General features: G+C 44.6%; 1 protein-coding gene across 2 annotated transcripts in view; it reads right to left on the bottom strand.

Annotated features, from left to right (window-relative positions):
• The window catches only part of MSN (moesin), a 211,265-nt gene that overhangs the window by 31,453 nt on the left and 161,756 nt on the right, over positions 1–18,056 (bottom strand). For both annotated transcript variants that reach the window (XM_068247677.1, XM_068247678.1), the window contains exon 7: positions 869–965. In XM_068247677.1, coding sequence (XP_068103778.1) covers positions 869–965 — 97 coding nt within the window. The remainder of the gene's footprint in view (positions 1–868; positions 966–18,056) is intronic.

Below are 18,056 nucleotides of genomic sequence, written 5' to 3' on the forward strand. Positions count from 1 at the left end.
AGGAGTGGACACAGAGTATTTGTATGTAGAACAGAGGCGCCAGCAGGATAAAAGTCAATAAAATGTTTAAAAATTGCTTGGAGGAAGTGGTGGGCTTGCCTCCCAAAAGCAGACACGAGATCCTGTCTTCATATAAATCAATACATTTATTATATGGTACCCCAAAAACAGTGCAACGCTTTTCGCAGGCCCAGCCCGCTTCATCATGCAATAAAAGTGGGGACAGAACAGAATTTCGACAATCGCAGGTGTAGCGCCTTAGCTGCTAGCAGGTGTAGCGCCTGCTGAGGCGCTACACCTGCTATTGACGAAATTCTGTTTTGTCCCCACTTTTATTGCCTGATGAAGCGGGCTGGGCCTGCGAAACGCGTTGCACTGTTTTTGGGGTACCGTATAATAAATGTATTGATTTATATGAAGACAGGATTTCGTGTCTGCTTTTGGGAGGCAAGCCCACCACTTCCTCCAAGCAATTTTTAAACATTTTATTGACTTTTATCCTGCTGGCGCCTCTGTTCTACATACAACTACTACAGAGAGCGACTTTTTAATCCTAAATGGGGTCAGGACAATCTCCCCACCTGCTTTGACAGTGGTTGCCTACCTGGTAACCCTGGTTTGTGAGTATTAAATTATTATTACTCTTCCAATTATACATTACCAGTACATACTACACTATATTGGGCTCTTGGTGTTCTCTCTTTTTCTCATCCTTGGGAAGAGATGGAAGCCTGAATTAGAAACCCTCCCTTTCTCCCTCCTTCCCTCACCCGCCCTCTCAGGAGTTTAGCGCCCAAGTCCTCACATCCCACACCCCCAGTGGATTATTTAGTGCATGTTTCAGAGCTCAGTAAACGCAAATACTCACTGGTGCTTTCTTATCAATGGGTTTGATAACAAATTTCTTGTCATTAAATGATATATTCCTGATTTCACTCCATGGGAATCCAATCTTAGGGGTCAATCTAAAAAAGAAAGCGGATCAAACAGTTAACATTTGGCTAAATATCAAAATGTAATACATCAAAGAGAGAAAGAACATAGGCTGGATTCACACAGTAAGCATTTGCATAACAATGTGAATTCAAAGCCTTCATGTAGCAGGTTAGAATAATGCAATCAGTTACAACGCAGAGATGTGGCCCACAGAATTGTATGGCCAGTGAGTATACATGCAGAATTTTTCTTCAAGACCTTGAATCAAATTTTCTTTACCAGAAAACCTTAAAGTAAACCAGAGATCAGCGGTTAAAAACCTTTTATACTCACCCGTGGCTTCCTCCAGCCCCATGGGCACAGATGCGTCCCTCGCCATCCTCCCGAGTGCCTCCATTCAGCCGCAATAAGTCCTGGTAATCCTGCTCAGCCGCGTCAGCCAACTGACGCAACTTAGCAGGATTACCAGGACTTATCGCGGCACCAAGGAGGACGGCGAGGGATGCATCAGTGCTCATGGTGCTGGAGGAGGCCCCGGGTGGGTATAAATTTTTTTTGTAACCGCTGATCTCTGGTACACTTTAACCATTTCAGCCCGCAGTAATTTTTCACCTTATGGATGAGTGGAATTTTCACATTTCAGCGCTCCTCCCATTCATTCCGCAATAACTTTATCACTACTTATCACAACGAAATGATCTATACCTTGTTTTTTCCACCACCAATTAGGCTTTCTTTGGGTGGTACATTATGCTAAGAATTATTTAATTCTATATGCATTATAATGGGAATAATAATAAAAAATGGAAACAAATATTTTTTCAGTTTTCAGCCATTATAGTTTTATCACAGTGCCGGCAGGGAGACGAATGAATTCATAAATTTAACAATCGGGCGGCGGAAACAACGGCGGGAGCGCGTTTCTTTGTAGCGTTTGATGCTTTTTGAGACTGCACTTGGGGACACTTTCCCAATTTTATGGACTGACTGACCTTCATTTCTTAAAGTAATGATGGCCACTTGTTTTTCTTTACTTAGCTGCTTTTTTCTTGCCATAATACAAACTCTAATAGTCTATTCAGTAGGACTATCAGCTGTGTATCCACCTGACTTCTCTACAACACAACTGATGGTCCCAACCCCATTTATAAGGCAAGAAATCCCACTTATTAAACCTGACAGGGAACACCTGTGAAGTGAAAAACATTTCAGGTGACTACCTCTTGAAGCTCATCAAGAAAATGCCAAGAGTGTGCAAAGCAGTAATCAAAGCAAAAGGTGGCTAGTTTGAAGAACCTAGAATATGACATTTTCAGTTGTTTCACACTTTTTGGTTATGTACTATACTTCCACATGTTAATACATAGTTAATTCATAGTTTGGATGCCTTCAGTGTCAATCTACAATGTTCATAGTCATGAAAATAAAGAAAAAAAACTCTTTGAATGAGAAGGTGTGTCCAAACTTTTGGTCTGTACTGTATATACCAGATAACAGGGGTGACCAACATCACAATACAGGTAATAGGCAATAGATACATAGATACAACAATACAGGTTAGAGACCTGCATCGAGTGGAGTACCAGCGGGTTACCCGAAATGCGGGTCAGGTGCGGGTACCCGAATTGATTCGAGCTGCGGGTCACGAGTTGTCAGGTCAGGTCGCGAGTAGTCAAAACAAACATAAGATAATTCTGTATTTTTTGCCTTACCAAAATCTGTGATGAATGCTGGCATCAGAATACTTTCTTGCTGACTTCTTTACCGCTTCTCATCTTTAATGCCAACAGATGCCTTCCTGCTCTCAAGCTGAGACCTTCCCTTCCCCCATACTAGTGCATATAACTGGGAACATTCCAGTGTGAGACTGAAGATGTGTTTTTCATAGATGGCCAGAAATCACTGGGGCATGCTCTGTTAGAGGAAAAGGTGTGATAGGAAAGCTCTGTCTGTTAGTGACTGTGGATATTTGATAGGACAAGAGCAAGAGAAAGTTCTGGCATGTTCTTTAAAGCTGGCGGGAGGAAGCAGAGAAGCACATGGCAGATCGAGGAGCACATGCCACATGTGACCAGATCTGCTGACAGACAGCGTAGCTGCACCCACAGTCATCTAGCACACACAGGTATGTGATTGCTGCATATGACAATAATTAAATACAGGATTTTATTATCAGACAGGTACAAGACAATGGAGCAGATTTATCAACACAAGTGCATGCAAAATGGAGGGAGATCTGTTGCGAAAGTGAAAAAATTGATGTGTACATTTCTTTTTATTTTCTTTTGGTTGTGATAAATCTGCTCCAATTAACTGATTCTGATTAGTAAGTCCTGAGTAGGTGTGCATATACAGTATATTTGTTCTCCCTGCTTAAAAGCCTTGTTGTACTCTTATGCAATCCTAATTTACTTAATGAATTACTGTTTATTTTGCTGTTTAGCTACTGTAACGAAGAAAAGATAATTTAGGGTGTATATGCACATCCAATTTGGATTGAGCAGTTATCTCCCAATTTTACATCTCCCATGTAATGTGAGAGATTACCTACTCAATTTGCTCATGGTTGTTACAGCCGCACGACTCAAAGCCTAGTTCACCTAATCGGAACACTCGTACCCACGTCATTACAAGACAAGTTAATTTTGGCACCTAATATTTCTTCTTAAGCCTACACGTTTTTGCACAGGTAGATCTGCCAAGCACCTTCATTCAGCAGTAGCTCATCATTAACAAATAAAGGTTCTAACAGAAGTAATTGCACTTTAGGTGCATGCACACACACAATTTTGACTGGCCCTCATACTACATGGAGGATCAAGAGTGTGTGTGTGTACGTGTGTGTGTGTGTGTACGTGTGTGTGTGTACACGTGTGTGTGTGTGTACACGTGTGTGTGTGTGTGTACACGTGTGTGTGTGTGTGTACACGTGTGTGTGTGTGTGTACACGTGTGTGTGTGTGTGTACACGTGTGTGTGTACGTGTGTGTGTGTGTACGTGTGTGTGTGTACGTGTGTGTGTGTACGTGTGTGTGTGTACGTGTGTGTGTGTGTGTGTGTGTGTACGTGTGTGTGTGTGTGTGTACGTGTGTGTGTGTGTGTGTGTGTGTGTGTGTGTGTACGTGTACGTGTGTGTGTGTGTGTACGTGTACGTGTACGTGTGTGTGTGTGTACACGTGTGTGTGTGTGTGTGTGTGTGTGTACGTGTGTGTGTGTGTACGTGTGTGTGTGTGTGTGTGTGTGTGTGTGTGTGTGTGTGTGTGTGTGTGTGTGTACGTGTGTGTGTGTACGTGTGTGTGTGTGTACGTGTACGTGTGTGTGTGTACCCTTAAATCTGAAATGTATATGAGCCTGGACGTAGTGTCTATTCTTTGCAACTCATAGCTGCAGTGGTGGAAGAGTCACCCTGGCCATCACAATGCATGCTGGAAGATTTAGTAAATTAATGTGCCTACATCTCCTGTGATTACATTAATGTACATCTCCCCGATGTTGCTTTAAATGTGAACTTTCAAAGAAAATGATAATAGCGGGTTGTGGGTTGGGTAGCAGGTATCAAATTCACTTGAAAGTGGGTTGCTGGTCGTGCTGGGTATGAAAAATTGCATCTGCACAGGCCTCTAATACAAGTAATAAGCAATAAGATACCCAGCTCAATGCAAGTAGTAATACAATGCCAGATCATACACTGGCGTGGTAGTGCTAATAATACGAGTTCACGTATTCTGAGTAGAGTGTACAATCAAGTATGATACGCAAGGGGAGAGGGCCTGCCAAAGGCTTACACACTAGAGGGAGGGGGTGGGTACATTGAGAGGCTCTCTATGTAGAGATTCAGGGTAGCGTCAAGGTGGGGTAGGCCTCTTTAAAGAGGCGAGCTTTGAGCATTTTTTTGAATGTGTTGAAGGAGGGGGGGGCAAACCTGATGGGCAGCGGGAAACAGTTCTACAGGATGGGGGCAGCTCTAGTGAAGTCCTGTAGTTGTGCATGGGAGTGCGAGATGCGTGGGGTAGTTAGGAGGTTGTTGGAGGGGCGAAATGTGCAGCCAGCAGTATCTGCTGACCAGGTCAGAGATGTACAGTTCTGCCCATAATTATTCATACCCCCCGGCAAATTTTGACTTAAAACTTTTTTTATTCAACCAGCAAGTAATTTTTTGATGGGAAACGACATAGGTGTCTCCCAAAGGCTAATAAGACGATGTACAAAAGGCATTATTGTGGAGGGAAAAAAAAACATTTCTCAGTTATGTAAATTTGAGCAAAAAGTGTCCAGTCCAAAATTATTCATACCCTTCACAAACTGTCACAGTCTGTGGGAAAATCCAAAGTTCTATACTATTTAAAAATAGTTCAAGCTGTTCTAAAGTATCCTAATTACCAGTGGCGTAGCTAACAAGCCAAGGGCCCTAGTGCAAGTTTAGCTTTGGGGCCCCTCAAGCATGCTATTAACAATTGATCCAACACACCAAAACCAATGAAGGACAACCACAGTGTCAGAGGTGCAAGAATGAAATGGGAAACTGTGTGTTAATGATCACTACTAATCAAATGAACGATAGAAGAGATTATTATCAGCACAGGATCAATAAAGAGCTAATACAGTGTTTGATTGGTGGGCCCCGATGCAGTGGCTACCTCTGCACCCCCTTATTGCTACGCCACTGCTAATACCCCTGATTAATTGGGAACAGCTGTTTTAATCAATTCAACAGGTGAAAAACAGCAGCTCACTGCAGTTGGTTTGTGGACAGTCATGGCTAAGACAAAGGAGCTCAGTGAGGACACGCGGCTGCGCATTGTGGCTGCTCACAAGTCAGGAAAGGGCTACAAGGCCATTTCTAAAGGTTTTCCAGTTCCAGTGGCTACAGTGCACAGTATTATTAAAAATTACAAGTTGCTCTGCACTGTGGACAATCTCAGAGGATGTGGTCTGAAGCCAAAAGTGACACCTGGGCTGGCCAGGAGGATAGTGAGAGAGGTAATAAAACATCCAAGGATCACTGCCAAGGCCATCATGGTGAATATGGGCTCTGCTGTTGGCAATATCTCAAGACAGACAATCCAACGGACACTGCACATTGCTGGGTTCCACTGATGCATAACAAGGAGGCCACCACTTTTCCAGATAAGGCACACAAAAGCTCGCTTGGCCTTTGCAAATGCTCATCTGGACAAAGAAGAAGACTTCTGGTCTTCTGTGAAACAAAAATTGAATTAATTTGTCACAATGAGGTTTCTTTCATTTGGCATAAAAAAGGAGAAGCCTTCAACCCAAAGAACACCATCCCCACTGTCAAACATGGTGGTAGGAACCTAATGCTTTGGAGTTGTTGTTTTTTCAGCCAATGGACAAGGGAACCTAATCACAGTAAACCGCGCCATGAAAAAAAAGAGTAATACATGATTCTCAACATCAGGTAGTCTGCAGAGAAACTTGGCCTTGGCCACCAATGGACAATTCAGCATGACTATGACCCTAAACACACAACAAAATTGGTGAAGAAATGCAGGGCTGTGGAGTCGGAGTCGTGGCGTAGTAGCAATTTTGGGTGCTTGGAGGCGGGAAAAAATGCACCGACTCCTAATGAATTTAAAACTAATTAAAATAGAAAATATGATAAAATGTTCTATTTCTCAGATAATAGTCATCATAAATTTATATATACAGTAATAGATGTGCTTAGTCCACAAAAATGAAATAAACCAATCAAAATTAGTTACTTGTGCTGCTTCAATAAAGCACATATACACAAACATATACATATCTGATTGTGACAGTACAGTATATATGATGTGTACACAGGCATCTCATATATACTAAATAACATCTATGTTGTAAGAATAAAGCCTGATGTGTAGCCGTGTCACTAAAAGAGATGGTCAATGAGATGGAAAGAATTCTACGTTGATGCTGATTTATGCAAATGTATGCACCCATGAAATCAAATAATTTGATATGTTAACATTTGGTTTGGGGACTAAGAATTAAAGGGTACCTGAGACGGATGAAAAAAAACGTTTTATACATACCTGGGGCTTCTTCCAGCCCCCTTTAGGCCAATCAGTCCCTCGCTGTCCTCCTCCACCACCTGGATCTTCTGCTATGAGTCCCAGTAATTCAGCCAGTCAGCGCAGTCCAGCCACGTGCCACTCCTACAGCCAATAGTGCTGCGCAGGTGTAGTACGCTCCTGGCGGCGGAGTGTGTGTATGCGCACTACACCAGACTGGCTCAAGTACCTGCACTCATAGCAGAAGATCCAGGTGGCGGAGGAGGACAGCGAGGGACTGATTAGCCTGAAGGGGGCTGGAGGAAGCCCCAGGTATGTGTAAAACTTTAATTTCATCTGTCTAAAGTTTACTTTGCTACACAGTAGTACTATACTCTACATATCAGCGCTGCGTAATATGTTGGCGCTTTATATATACAATAAATAAATATGCACTCCCCACAGAGCTGCAGGGAATCCACTGAGAATGTTGTGCACATTGAACACAGAGGTGTTTATCACCAATAAATCTGGTTCAGATTGTGCATGAAGAATGTATAATAAAGAGGAAGAAGCTCCTCATTCCCCTGCTGCGTACCTGCACATCATTCTTACATGTACCCACAGTTACATTGCCTAGGGCCTGATAGATGTTCTTTGTTCCGGTGTGTACCTTTAACAAGTACTCTTACCAAGGATTAGTTTTACTCTATGACTAAAGGGAATAAATATGGCAGTCTACAGTCCTCACTTCAGTTGTCTTTTAAAATTCCTAAGCGTTGGCAGTTAAGAGACAAATTTCATGTTACATACTTTCAATCAACAAGATTGTAATATGCAAATTAGAGGAGTCGGAGGATTTTTGTACCGACTCCACAGCCCAGAAGAAATGGTTAGCAGACAACATTAACATTTTGGAGTGACCCAGCTAGAGTCCTGACTTGAATCCAATTGAGAATCTGTGGAGGGAGCTAAAGATCAGAGTGATGGCAAGAAGACCCTCTAACCTAAAAGATTTGGAGCTCATTGCTAAAGATGAATGGGCACAAATACCCGTGGAGACATGCAAAAAGCTGGTCTGCAATTATAGGAAGCATTTGATTGTTTTAATAGCTAATAAAGGCTTTTGTGGGTATAAATAATTTTGGATTGGACAGTGTTTGCTCAAATGTAAATAAAAGCGGAGAAATGTTTTTTTCCACTATAATTCCCTTTGTATTTCATCTTATCTTTTGGGAGACCCCTATGTCATTTCCCGTCAAAACATTATTTGCTGGTTGAATAAAAGTAACTAAGTCAACATTTGCCAGGAGTATGAATAATTGTGATTCTTTAAAAAGAGAAATGGTATAACCAAATGTAAAAAATGTTCAGTTTGCCCTTTTGTGGATGTCACTGACAAATGTACTAATTTCACAGGCGATAAGATGTATAATATCAGAACATCGGTATGTTGTATATCAATTGACATGCTCTTGTGGCAAGCATTACATTGGTAAAACCAAACGGGAGCTGAAGGTGCAAATTCAGGAACATGTAAGGATTATTTAGGATTCCAAGGAGGCAAAAAAAAGTAGAAAAAACACCAACAGCCCTGCACTTTGCCGAGTTCCACAATTCGGACCCTGCTGGCCTAAGGTTCAAGGCAATATACAGATTAGATCCTGGCATCAGGTTTAGAAATATGAAAGCACAGCTTATTAAAAATGAAAGCTATATGAATTAAAAACTCTGGCACCTTTGGGCTTGAACACAGATTTAAATCTAAAGGTATTTTTACAATAGGCTTTAAAATTATAAATGTCTTATTTAGTATGTTATACAAATATACTTGCCCTTTATGGCTAATTGTATGTATGATGAGGGTACTCTGAGTTGGTGCGTTTATGCCATTGTCTATTTATTGTGAGCCTGCATTTAGATTTGCCGCCACTAGATGTATCTATCATACACTCCTGTACTTTTTTGTTCCTATTTACTTATTTGCCACTAGATGGCTTTATCCTGGGCATGATGCCAATTTATTCAGTATAAAGGGAACAATTAGCATATGCAGTGGCATAGCATGTCCTGAGGAAGTCCCGGGGCGGGGTGAAACGCGTACACGTCACGCTTTCCCTGCTTGACCACTGAACTTTTACTAATGGGAGAGCTGGCAGGCACTCGGGGACAGCTGTGGATGACTGGCATAAAAGTAGATGCACCCAGTAAAACTGTGCTCAAGACAGCAAGAAAAAGATATGCAATAAATTGGAGAGACAGGAAATGTCTGGCACTATAGTTTATTAGTGCAGCATTACAAAAAGACGTACTGTAGCAAAAACAGCATATAAAGTGCAGTTGCATGTGAGATGCTGAACATCAAAAAAACATGGACATCACTAAAACGTCATTGCTGTACCTGGGTGCATTGGAGGTGGCTGATGTGGGCGCCAGAGGGTGCACGGTCCTTACGACCGTTCCGCAGGGCGGTTGCCAAGCTTCATCTGAGGTGTGCACTAAGTGTATGGAACGACAGCGGAACTAAATATGCGTCCGTGTAAGGACGCACTTCCGTTACGCTGAAAAGGCCCGCCCTCCTCTGTGTGATTGGTCCAGAGCTCCCGCTCCAATGAAACTACAGATGGGAGGCGACCAGCTACTAAAGAATGGTCGCGCGCGCACGTCGGGATGACGCTGCGGGCAGCGGCCAATAGCTGGACGACTGGTCACTGAAGCCATACGCATTGGCTGCAGTTGCCTAGCGACAGGACGCCGGACGCCACGGCGAGTCAAACCGCTACGCCCATGTAAACAGAGGGGCAGGGTAAGCATGACTAGCCGCAGCAGGACCAAGTCCAGCGCAGAGTAACATGTGGCCAAGCCAGCGGCCGCAACCAATAAGAAATCAGGCGGCCATTTGTATTGGTCACTGGGAGTGGGAGGTATTCTCGCACTCTTAGGCTTATTAGCCTATCTGTATAAAGCAGCAATGGGGCGGTGGGTAGGCATGGAGCAAAAACGCGAGGGGGGTGAGAAATAGGCTGGGATGTACCAAAAGTGTAGGTGGGAAAGAAAGGAAAAGTGAAGAGGGGGTGACAGTGAAGAGGGGGGATACGCATATAAAAAAAGGGAAAAAGGAAAAAGATGTGTGTGGTACACTAAAGAGGCAACCCGAGAGAGAGGCGGAATGTCATGACCCCAAACAGGCATGGGAGAGGACAGGTTGCATCATGGTGTCAAAACATTCAAATTACAACAATTACCAGAGTTTATTATCATAAAAAATAGTAAGTCAACTGTAGAAAAAGCCATATGAAAAAGAGCATACATGGCTTAACATCGTAAAATAGAAAAAAGAATTTTGCCATGATGCAAACGTATGGGCAACAAAGAGTAGCCATAAGGGGATATATAATAAGAGGTAAGAAAAGAGGAAAAAGAACCTTAAGATCCAAGAACCTAGGGATCCAGGAAGCATGCAAGGTCCACATAATCATTTAGACCAAGTGCACCCATAGCATTAGTGCGCAAGATCCAGTGTGCTTCTTGTCTAAGCAATAATTTCTTCTTGTCGCCACCTCTGAGGGGTATTGCAGACATCAATGCATGCAAACGACAAGAGATTTGGATTGTTTTGGTGGGCAACCGACATGTGTTCGACTATCCTTGGGCAACCTTTGCCTTTCGGTAGTAGACGAACATGCTCTAAAATGCGTTCTTTAACCATCCTGGTCGTTTTACCAACATAAAAACGTTGGCATGGGCACCAAAGCACGTAGACCACATATTTGGTCCTGCAAGTAGCAAAAAATGGGACATTACAAAAAACAGGGCCCAGCTGATAAGATCTACCTGTTTTCATTAAGTGGCAGGCTTTACAAAAGCCACAACGATGATTACCTGTGGATGTAAATTCACTCAGCCAGGTGCGCTGTGGGTTTTTGTGAAAGTCACTGTGGACCAGAACGTCACCGATAGTAGGTGCTCTTTTGAAAGCTATCAGTGGTTGAGGAAGTAGGTTATTCTTCAAGATTGGGCCCTCAAGTAAAAGTGACCAGTTTTTGCTGAATGCCCATTTAATTTGTTTGGCCATAGGGGAGAATTCAAAAGAGAATACTCCTGTGTTATTAGTGGGTCTACTCTGCTTTCTCCTTTTAACCACCCTGGCGTTCTATTGAGATCGCCAGGGCGGCTGCGGGAGGGTTTTTTTTTTTAATAAAAAAAAAACTATTTCATGCAGCCAACTGAAAGTTGGCTGCATGAAAGCCCACTAGAGGGCGCTCCGGAGGCGTCGTTCTAATCGCCTCCGGCAAGCAAAAGTAACAAGGAAGGCTGCAATGAGCAGCCTTCCTTGTTTGGCTTTCCTCATCGCCATGGCGACGAGCGGAGTGACGTCATGGACGTCAGCCGACGTCCTGACGTCAGCCGCCTCCGATCCAGCCCTTAGCTCTGGCCGGAACTATTTGTTCCGGCTGCGCAGGGCTCGGGCGGCTGGGAGGGACCCTCTTTCGCCACTCAGGCAGCACACGCGGCTGGCAAAGTGCCGGCTGCGTGTGCTGCTTTTTATTTTATCAAAATCGGCCCAGCAGGGCCTGAGCGGCACCTTCTGGCGGTAATGGACGAGCTGAGCTCGTCCATTCCGCTTAGGTGGTTAATGAGCACTGAACTTTTATATGGCGGTATTTATTCATACCAAGAACTTGACAATCTGATGCGGAATCAAAGTGGCTACTCCTTTGCAATATTTATGTGTAATTGAACAGTGCGGACAAACTTTGGCAATATTAAAGAGAGTCTGAAGCGAGAATAAATCTCGCTTCAGACCTCATAAATAGCAGGGGCACGTGTGCCCCTGCTAAAACAACGCTATAGTGCGGCTTAACAGGGGTCCCTTCACCCCCAAATCCCCCTCGATACACCCGGGGAGCGCTTCCTGGTTGGGGCAGGGCTAGCCGCCGCAGCCCTGCCCCACGCGCGTCTGTCAGCGCATATCTCCGCCTCTCCCCTGCCCCTCTCAGTCTTCCTTCACTGAGAGGGGCGGGGGAGAGGCGGCGATGCGCTGCTGACAGACGCAACTGGAGGCAGGGCTGCAGCCGTTAGCCCTGCCTCCAGGAAGCAATAAATCACGACCAAATCTGCGACCAAGTGTCGCAGTGGTCGTTTTGGGGGTGAAGGGACCCCCGTTAAGCCGCGCTATAGCGGCGGTTTAGCAGGGGCACACGTGCCCCTGCTATTTATGAGCTCTGAAGCAAGATTAATTCTCGCTTCAGAGTCTCTTTAACCACTTCACGACCGCCCCCAGCCGATGGGCGGCGGCAAAGTCCGGGCCCAAACGACCGCAATACGCCCATCGGCGGGGGCGGCTGCGGGAGTGGTTATGCGGCGATCGCGTCATTCGTGACGCGATCAGCCGCCGGGGACTGGCTCCGCCCACCGCTCGTAGTAACCCGCCGGCCGTTCGGAAGCGCCGGCGGGTTACTAGCACCTGGATCGCCGCACTCACATTGTATAATAGGCTTTGTAATGTATACAAAGCCTATTATACTGGCTGCCTCCTGCCCTGGTGGTCCCAGTGTCCGAGGGACCACCAGGGCAGGCTGCAGCCACCCTAGTCTGCACCCAAGCACACTGATTTCCCTCCCCCTGCCCCCTGATCGCCCACAGCACCCCTCAGACCCCCCCCTGCCCACCCCCCAGACCACTGTTTGCACCCAGTCACCCCCCTAATCACCCATCAATCACTCCCTGTCACTATCTGTCAACGCTATTTTTTTTTATCCCCCCCCCTGCCCACTGCCCCCTCCTGATCACCCCCCCACCCCTCAGATTCTCCCCAGACCCCCCCCCCAGACCCCTCCCCCCGTGTACTGTATGCATCTATCCCCCCTGATCACCTGTCAATCACCTGTCAATCACCAGTCAATCACCCCCTGTCTCTGCTACCCATCAATCAGCCCCTAACCTGCCCCTTGCGGGCAATCTGATCACACACCCACACCAATAGATCGCCCGCAGATCCGACATCAGATCACCTCCCAAATCCATTGTTTACATCTATTCTCTCCTCTAAACACCCACTAATTACCCATCAATCACCTATCAATCACCCCCTATCACCACCTGTCACTGTTACCCATCAGATTAGACCCTAATCTACCCCTTGCGGGCACCCAATCACCCGCCCACACGCTCAGATTGCCCTCAGACCCCCCTTTATCAATTCGCCAGTGCAATATTTACATCTGTTATTCCCTGTAATAACCCACTGATCACCTGTCAATCACCTATCAATCACCCCCTGTCACTGCCACCCATCAATCACCCCCTGTCACTGCCACCCATCAATCACCCCCTGTCACTGCCACCCATCAATCAGCCCCTAACCTGCCCCTTGCGGGCAATCTGATCACCCACCCACACCAATAGATCGCCCGCAGATCCGACATCAGATCACCTCCCAAATCCATTGTTTACATCTATTCTCTCCTCTAAACACCCACTAATTACCCATCAATCACCTATCAATCACCACCTGTCACTGTTACCCATCAGATTAGACCCTAATCTACCCCTTGCGGGCACCCAATCACCCGCCCACACGCTCAGATTGCCCTCAGACCCCCCTTTATCAATTCGCCAGTGCAATATTTATATCTGTTATTCCCTGTAATAACCCACTGATCACCTGTCAATCACCTATCAATCACCCCCTGTCACTGCCACCCATCAATCACCCCCTGTCACTGCCACCCATCAATCAGCCCCTAACCTGCCCCTTGCGGGCAATCTGATCACCCACCCACACCAATAGATCGCCCGCAGATCCGACATCAGATCACCTCCCAAGTGCAGTGTTTACATCTCTTCTCTCCTCTAAACACCCACTAATTACCCATCAATCACCCCCTATCACCACCTGTCACGGTTACCCATCAGATTAGACCCTAATCTGCCCCTTGCGGGCACCCAATCACCCGCCCACACCTCAGAACGTCCTCAGACCCCAGCCCTGATCACCTCGCTAGTGCATTGCTTGCATCTATTTCCCCCCTCTAATCACACCTTGAGACACCCATCAATCACCTCCTGTCACCCCCTAGCACACCTACCCATCAGATCAGGCCCTAATTTGCCCCGTGTGGGCTCCTGATCACTCGGCCAAACCCTCAGGTCCCCCTCAGACCCCCTTCCGATCACCTCCCCAGTGCATTGATTGCATCTATTTTCCCCTCTAACCGCCCCCTGAGACACCCATCAATCACCTCCTGTCACCCCCTAGCACTCCTATCCATCAGATCAGGCCCAAAACATCCTGTCATCTAAGAGGCCACCCTGCTTATGACCGGTTCCACAAAATTTGCCCCCTCATAGACCACCTGTCATCAAAATTTGCAGATGCTTATACCCCTGATCAGTCATTTTGAGAAATTTGGTTTCCAGACTACTCACAGTTTTGGGCCCGTAAAATGCCAGGGCAGTATAGGAACCCCACAAGTGACCCCATTTTAGAAAGAAGACACCCCAAGGTATTCTGTTAGGTGTATGATGAGTTCATAGAAGATTTTATTTTTTGTCACAAGTTAGCGGAAATTGATATGTATTGGTTTTTTTTTTCACAAAGTGTCATTTTCCGCTAACTTGTGACAAAAAAAAAAATCTTCTATGAACTCACCATACTCCTAACAGAATACCTTGGGGTGTCTTCTTTCTAAAATGGGGTCACTTGTGGGGTTCCTATACTGCCCTGGCATTTAAGGGGCCCTAAACCGTGAGCAGTAGTCTAGAATCCAAAGGCCTCAAAATGACCTGTGAATAGGACGTTAGGCCCCTTAGCGCACCTAGGTTGCAAAAAAGTGTCACACATGTGGTATCGCCGTACTCAGAAGAAGTAGTATATTGTGTTTTGGGGTGTATTTTTACACATACCCATGCTGGGTGGGAGAAATCTCTCTGTAAAAGGACAATTGTGTGTAAAAAAAAATCAAACAATTGTCATTTACAGAGATATTTCTCCCACCCAGCATGGGTATGTGTAAAAATACACCCCAAAACACATTATACTACTTCTCCTGAGTACGGCGGTACCACATGTGTGGCACTTTTTTGCACCCTAAGTGCGCTAAGAGGACCAAAGTCCAATGAGTACCTTTAGGATTTCACAGGTCATTTTGCGACATTTGGTTTCAAGACTACTCCTCACGGTTTAGGGCCCCTAAAATGCCAGGGCAGTATAGGAACCCCACAAATGACCCCATTTTAGAAAGAAGACACCCCAAGGTATTCCGTTAGGAGTATGGTGAGTTCATAGAAGATTTTATTTTTTGTCATAAGTTAGCGGAAAATGACACTTTGTGAAAAAAAACAATTAAAATCAATTTCCGCTAACTTGTGACAAAAAAAAAAAATCTTCTATGAACTCACCATCCTCCTAACGGAATACCTTGGGGTGTCTTCTTTCTAAAATGGGGTCATTTGTGGGGTTCCTATACTGCCCTGGCATTTTAGGGGCCCTAAACCGTGAGGAGTAGTCTTGAAACCAAATGTCGCAAAATGACCTGTGAAATCCTAAAGGTACTCATTGGACTTTGGGCCCCTTAGCGCAGTTAGGGTGCAAAAAAGTGCCACACATGTGGTATCGCCGTACTCAGGAGAAGTAGTATAATGTGTTTTGGGGTGAATTTTTCCACATACCCATGCTGAGTGGCAGAAATATCTCTATAAATAGACAATGGTGTGTAAAAAAAAAATAAAACAATTGTCATTTATGGAGATATTTCTCCCACCCAGCATGGGTATGTGTAAAAATACACCCCAAAACACATTATACTACTTCTCCTGAGTACGGCAATACCACATGTGTGGCACTTTTTTGCAGCCTAACTGCGCTAAGGGGCCAAAAGTCCAATGAGCATCTTTAGGCTTTACAGGGGTGCTTACAATTAGGCACCCCCCAAAATGCCAGGACAGTGAACACACCCCACAAATGACCCCATTTTGGAAAGTAGACACTTCAAGGTATTCAGAGAGGAGCATAGTGAGTCCGTAGCAGATTTCATTTTTTTTTGTTGCAAGTTAGAAGAAATGGAAACTTTTTTTTTCTTTTTTTTTGTCAGAAAGTGTCATTTTCCGCTAACTTGTGACAAAAAATAAAATCTTCTATGAACTCACCATGCCTCTCACTGAATACTTTGGGATGTCTTCTTTCCAAAATGGGGTCATTTGGGGGGTATTTGTACTATCCTGGAATTTTAGCCCCTCATGAAACCTGACAGGTGCGCAGAAAAGTCAGAGATGCTTGAAAATGGGAAAATTCACTTTTGGCACCATAGTTTGTAAACGCTATAACTTTTACCCAAACCAATAAATATACACTGAATGGGTTTTTTTTAATCAAAAACATGTTTGTCCACATTTTTCGCGCTGCATGTATACAGAAATTTTACTTTATTTGAAAAATGTCAGCACAGAAAGTTAAAAAAATCATTTTTTTGCCAAAATTCATGTCTTTTTTGATGAATATAATAAAAAGTAAAACTCGCAGGAGCAATCAAATAGCATCAAAAGAAAGCTGTATTAGTGACAAGAAAAGGAGGTAAAATTCATTTAGGTGGTAGGTTGTATGACCGAGCATTAAACCGTGAAAGCTGCAGTGGTCTGAATGGAGAAAAAGGCTCTGGTCCTTAAGGGGCGAAAAGACTGTGGTCCTCAAGTGGTTAATGAGCAATCAAATACCAGCAACCATACGGTGCTTGAGAATATATATCACAGGGCTAAATATGTAAGTTACTTTGGGCTAAATTGTGATACATGGATCTCCTTTTTATTCTATAATTAATTGTAATGCAATTTATTATTGATCATATTGGTCGTAACCAACTATCCTCTGACTGGTTATAATCCTTGGAATTATTGATGTTGAATGGATTACCGCCTTATGTGATAGCTGGGTGCTCCCGATATGAAATTTAACCTAGGCACGGTACCTAATATTCATTTTTGAGGTAGACTATGTGCTTCAGGATCTTAGTACAATATTCATAGAGAGTTACTGTACTTCACTTTTGCACTAACTTGTGCTTTTCTGTCAGCAACTATCATAATAATTACTTTTGTGTCAGATTACATCTGATACTATTTTTACAAAAATATTAGTCTTGGTATCATGATTATGTAAAATAAATTGTGCAGTTTTTGAACAGCATATACTGGTTAGTCCTCTTTTCGTATACATTTTTACCAGTGCGTTACCTGCACTATATTATACCTCATTATAATTAATATTTGTATAATATATCTTTATTTTTGCGTATGAATAATTATGAGCAGCACTGTAGGTCGGGCAGGACTTGTGTGTAGATTTGTAGGCAAAACATAGGATCTTGAAGTGGATTCTGAAGCGAACTGGAAGCCAAGATACTTACCTAAGGAGAGGGAAGGCTCTGGGTCCTATAGAGCCTTCCCTCTCCTCTCCCAGTGCCCCTGTTGCAGCGGCAGTGCCTCCGTTTAAAGAGTAACTTTTAGGCAACAAATCCAAAATTAAATCTCTATTTTCCTCTGTTAACTAGTTTGAAAGGCTGCTGAAAAGACAATACTAGAGTTAAAAATCACTTAGTTTTTATGTCAACTGTCTTGCCCCCCAGCTTCTTAAGCCGTACGCAGGCCGCAAAAGAGAAGTTGTAGTGCATGCTGGGAAGGTTTTTTTTCTCTCCCCGTTCCTCCCCTTCATTACTTATTCCTCCCTAATTCCCTACTGCAGCCTGATTGGCTGCTTCCTGTCCCTCCCGGCTCCCCACCCACGCCTCTGTTCCCCTCTCATTGGCCATAATTTCTGCTGCCACTGACGTCACTTGATGCCAGAAGAGGACACTTGCTGCGGCTGTTATCCGTGGAGAGAAGACAGAAGACCCCAGGCGGAGATCGTGGAGCAAGACCCGGCGAGGGAGAAGAGGGACGAGTGGTAATGTATTTTTTATTATAATTACCACCGCTGCACAACTCTGCATACTAGGGCGGATTTACCAAGGGGAAGAGGCCCCCACCTTCTCCCTGCCTCTCCCTGGGGGGATACAGCTGCTGCGCTCCCTCCCCGTGATAGTCTTCCAGCTCTGCTCCCCTCCGATCTATTGTGCACATGGAGCAGTGGCACTTG

The sequence above is a fragment of the Hyperolius riggenbachi genome, chromosome 8 (assembly GCF_040937935.1).
Source record: "Hyperolius riggenbachi isolate aHypRig1 chromosome 8, aHypRig1.pri, whole genome shotgun sequence".
NCBI lineage: Eukaryota > Metazoa > Chordata > Amphibia > Anura > Hyperoliidae > Hyperolius > Hyperolius riggenbachi.